Source organism: Camelina sativa, chromosome 6 (genome assembly GCF_000633955.1).
Source record: "Camelina sativa cultivar DH55 chromosome 6, Cs, whole genome shotgun sequence".
NCBI lineage: Eukaryota > Viridiplantae > Streptophyta > Magnoliopsida > Brassicales > Brassicaceae > Camelina > Camelina sativa.
Genome location: NC_025690.1, coordinates 6151028 through 6155966, shown reverse-complemented (window position 1 = coordinate 6155966; position 4939 = coordinate 6151028). Strand labels below are relative to the sequence as shown.

Sequence of the window (4939 nt, the reverse complement as noted above, 5' to 3'; positions counted from 1 at the left end):
TCTCTCTCTCTCTCTCTCTCTCTCTCTCTCTCTCTCTTCCTATATATACCAAATCACATCCTTCTCCATCCACACTCTCATTCTCTCTCTCTCTCTCATCACTTCTAAACAAGACACTCGTAAAAAGAGTTCTTGAACTCACAAAATCAAAATTGTCAGATTTTCAAGAAACTTTTCTAAACAAAAACATTATTCTCTCTTTCTCTCTTTCCCTTACTCAATGATCTCGTTTTCTCACTGAGCCAACTCTTATTCTTCCTTCTAAATACTTTAAAAAGAACTCGGATCTTGAAACAATGTCGGAAGCTAATAATAACACGGCGGATGCAAAGACTGTTCCTGCGGAAGCAGAGAAGAAGAAAGAACAGAGTTTACCATTCTTTAAACTCTTCTCTTTCGCTGATAGATTCGATTACCTCTTGATGTTCGTTGGCTCTCTTGGTGCCATTGTTCATGGCTCTTCCATGCCTGTCTTCTTCTTACTCTTTGGTCAAATGGTTAATGGATTTGGTAAAAACCAAATGGATTTACATCAAATGGTTCATGAAGTCTCGAGAGTAAGTAACAAAACTTTTTTTTACCTTTCTTTTTCTTGTTTTTATCAATTTAGATCCAAGATCTGATCTGTCTTGTTGGTAAAATCTTTTTGCAGTATTCTCTGTATTTTATCTACTTGGGTTTGGTCGTTTGCTTCTCTTCATACGCAGGTTTGTTCCATAAAACTTCAATCCTTTTTTTTTTTTTTTTTTTTCTGAAGCTTCATATTCACTTACCAAACCCAGAAAACATCACATTATAGACAAGATCAAGAAATTAATTTATTTGGATTCTTGTAAAAACAGTATGAAACTAGGCATTTTTAAAAAAATTTGTATTTTTTTTTTACTTCATGAAATTTCAAATAAACACAGAAACAGAGTCAGATTACAGCAAGATCAATAAATGAAAAAGGTTGAATTTGTGAGTTTTTTTCTCATATTTTTTTTACCAAATTTACTGTGAAAGTAAACATATTTTTACTTTTTTTTTACTCAACATTTTTTTTTGTGTCCCTCGATTAAAAACCCAATAGAAATCACAATCTAGAGGGAATCAAATTATATATATAAAAAAACTGTTTGGAGTTTTAAAAATTTAAAAATGTTAAAGGATAAGCCAAGTCCACGTGATTCATGGACTACTACTTTGTCTGTATCGATCAAGAATATGAACATCTCTCTCATATTTTTTTTTTGTTAAAGGATTTCATCTCTCTCATATTTATGACAATTTAATAACCATTAATTTTTTTTTTTTTTTTAACAGAGATTGCATGTTGGATGTATTCTGGAGAAAGACAAGTAGCTGCGTTAAGGAAGAAGTATCTTGAAGCAGTTTTGAAACAAGACGTTGGGTTCTTTGATACTGATGCAAGAACTGGTGACATTGTCTTTAGTGTTTCTACTGATACTCTTCTTGTTCAAGATGCCATTAGTGAGAAGGTAATTAACCAAATTTGCTTTTGATTTTGATGTTCTGTAATTGTACTAGAAATTTTTGTATAACTTTTAATTTTTCTGTTACTAATGAGGGCCATCAAAATCTAGTATTTGTAGGTTTTTTTTTTTTTTGTTACCGGCGGGTCCTTTTGTTTTTCTGATCAGTCTTTATCAAACCTAGCTTTGGTACGGTTTATGTTAGCAAACCGTCGTTTTATCTTGCGCCCTTCAGGTGGTAGGGAAAGAAAAAGGACGACTATGTTTTTTTTTTCTAACGATTTTTACAAAAATTAAGTTTTTTTTTTAACTATCAGATTTTCAAATATTAATAATACCATTTTTATCTTTTTTTTTCTGTAATTATTTAGTTTTGTTTCTATTTATTTTTCCCTCCTGTCTCTGTGGTGCACGCTAGCAAGTACGAGATAACGTGCACTGGGGTCCTTTTGTTTCATTATTATTGTCATCACTCTGTTGGGTTGATGAAGTGATTTAATAACAGAGTAGTTGAAATTTATTTTTGTAATGTCAGGTTGGAAACTTTATACATTACCTCTCAACATTTTTGGCTGGACTAGTGGTTGGGTTTGTATCAGCATGGAAACTAGCTTTGTTAAGTGTTGCTGTGATTCCTGGTATTGCTTTCGCCGGTGGTTTATATGCTTATACTCTCACCGGAATCACTTCAAAGAGCCGTGAGTCTTACGCTAACGCCGGTGTTATCGCCGAGCAGGTAAATTAAAAAAAAATATATCATTTCTTTAATAATAATGCCCACCAACTGTTCGACGTAATGCTTTTTTTTTACTGTTCTTAGGCTTGCTTCTTTGTACTTGATCTCTCAAATGATTATGTTTTTTTGTTTTTCAATCTAAGGACATAAACAGTGTTTTTATTAATTAACATTTAACTTTATTGAGAAATGATGTGTTTTTTTTGCAGGCTATTGCTCAAGTTCGAACTGTTTACTCTTATGTTGGAGAGAGTAAGGCACTTAGTTCGTATTCAGATGCGATTCAGTATACGCTTAAGCTTGGTTATAAAGCTGGGATGGCTAAAGGGTTGGGTTTAGGATGTACTTATGGAATAGCTTGTATGTCATGGGCTTTGGTTTTCTGGTATGCTGGAGTTTTTATTCGGAATGGACAAACCGATGGAGGAAAGGCGTTTACTGCTATATTCTCTGCCATTGTTGGTGGAATGTAAGAAACAACAACATAGTAATATAAATTTGGTTTTGTTGTGTACTTGGATGTGACTTTTTTATGTGTTGTTGTTGTTTTTAGGAGCTTGGGACAATCTTTCTCCAATCTTGGGGCGTTTAGTAAAGGTAAAGCGGCTGGTTACAAGTTGTTGGAGATTATTAACCAGAGACCGACAATAATTCAAGACCCGTTGGATGGGAAATGCTTGGAGCAAGTTCATGGGAACATTGAGTTTAAAGATGTGACGTTTAGCTATCCTTCACGGCCTGATGTTATGATCTTCAGAAACTTCAATATTTTCTTCCCTTCTGGGAAAACTGTGGCGGTTGTTGGTGGCAGTGGCTCTGGAAAGAGTACTGTTGTTTCCCTTATTGAGAGATTTTATGATCCTAACAATGGTAATTTGATCGGAAATGTTTCTCTCTTTTTTTTTTATCTGAGTCTTTTTTGGCTTGTGACTGGATCATAACTTTAAGTGTTTCTTTAATGAGCAGGGCAAATTTTGTTGGATGGTGTTGAGATTAAGACGCTTCAGTTGAAGTTTCTGCGTGAACAAATCGGGCTTGTGAATCAAGAACCTGCGCTCTTTGCCACTACTATACTTGAGAACATACTCTACGGGAAGCCTGATGCAACAATGGTTGAAGTGGAAGCTGCTGCCTCTGCTGCGAATTCGCATAGCTTCATTACATTGCTTCCTAAAGGTTACGACACACAGGTATCAGTCACTATCTATGGATGGTATTTGAATTTATGGCTAAGATAATATCATGGCCTTTTGCTTACTTTCTGGTTTTTTGCTGAATGTCAATACACTTAGGTTGGGGAACGTGGTGTTCAACTATCGGGTGGACAGAAACAGAGGATCGCAATTGCTAGGGCGATGTTAAAAGATCCAAAGATTCTGTTACTAGATGAAGCTACAAGTGCTCTTGATGCTAGCTCTGAGAGCATTGTTCAGGAAGCTTTAGACAGAGTTATGGTAGGGAGGACCACCGTGGTTGTTGCTCATCGTCTCTGCACCATCAGAAATGTTGATTCCATTGCCGTGATACAGCAAGGCCAAGTTGTTGAAACCGGAACACATGAAGAACTCATTGCCAAATCTGGTGCTTACGCATCTCTCATCAGGTTTCAAGAGATGGTTGGTACTCGGGATTTCTCAAACCCGTCAACTCGTCGCACTCGTTCAACCCGTTTGAGCCATTCTCTTTCAACGAAATCACTCAGTTTAAGATCAGGAAGTTTGAGGAATCTGAGCTATTCATACAGCACTGGAGCTGATGGTCGGATAGAGATGATTTCAAACGCAGAGACTGATCGAAAGACTCGTGCTCCTGAAAATTACTTCTACAGGCTTCTGAAGCTCAACTCACCGGAATGGCCTTACTCACTCATGGGAGCAGTTGGCTCAATTCTTTCTGGTTTCATAGGTCCTACATTTGCTATTGTGATGAGTAATATGATCGAAGTCTTCTACTACACAGACTATGACTCAATGGAGAGAAAAACAAAAGAGTATGTTTTCATCTACATCGGTGCTGGACTATACGCTGTGGGTGCTTATTTGATCCAACATTACTTCTTTAGCATCATGGGAGAAAACCTCACAACAAGAGTAAGAAGAATGATGCTCTCAGGTATGTGTCCAACTCGGAGCTATTCTCCTGTAAATTTGCTGTAATGTATTTCCGTTTCTGATTATTATTTTGGTTTCTTGATTATTAGCTATCCTGAGGAATGAGGTTGGTTGGTTTGATGAGGATGAACACAACTCGAGCCTGATTGCTGCACGGTTAGCTACTGATGCAGCTGATGTTAAATCCGCCATAGCCGAGAGAATCTCAGTAATTCTACAGAACATGACTTCACTACTCACATCCTTCATAGTTGCCTTCATTGTAGAATGGAAAGTCTCACTTCTCATCTTAGGCACATTCCCACTTCTAGTCCTCGCTAACTTTGCCCAGGTAAAAAAATCTAATCTTTTTACTCAAAAACTCATTTGATTTCACCAGCTACATTCATCCAAAACATTAAAAAAAATTAAGAGTTATATGATCTATGAGAATCTTGCATCAACCATTATGATCTCAAGAAAAAACGACAAAAGGCCAGATTTCTATTTTAATTTATATTGCTTTTCAAAAGTTCAAAACTTTATAGAACCTGGCAACACATCCAACTGACTCTGCACGTGCTTCATCTTCTTCTTCTTTCTCTGAGTTGCATTTATTTTTACAATAATAATCATAA

At 36.2% G+C, this 4939-nt stretch overlaps 1 protein-coding gene across 2 annotated transcripts in view; it reads left to right on the top strand.

Moving 5' to 3' along the window:
- Nucleotides 44-4939, top strand: part of LOC104790524 (ABC transporter B family member 19) — an 8395-nt gene continuing 3499 nt past the window's right edge. Inside the window, exons 1-9 of one of the 2 annotated variants that reach the window (XM_010516301.1) lie at nucleotides 44-557; nucleotides 653-707; nucleotides 1306-1481; nucleotides 2011-2211; nucleotides 2421-2680; nucleotides 2765-3081; nucleotides 3178-3401; nucleotides 3504-4323; nucleotides 4412-4653. In XM_010516301.1, the coding sequence (XP_010514603.1) occupies nucleotides 297-557; nucleotides 653-707; nucleotides 1306-1481; nucleotides 2011-2211; nucleotides 2421-2680; nucleotides 2765-3081; nucleotides 3178-3401; nucleotides 3504-4323; nucleotides 4412-4653 (2556 nt within the window). In that variant the 5' untranslated portion in view covers nucleotides 44-296. The remainder of the gene's footprint in view (nucleotides 558-652; nucleotides 708-1305; nucleotides 1482-2010; nucleotides 2212-2420; nucleotides 2681-2764; nucleotides 3082-3177; nucleotides 3402-3503; nucleotides 4324-4411; nucleotides 4654-4939) is intronic. The other variant, XM_019246678.1, reaches the window with a different exon arrangement.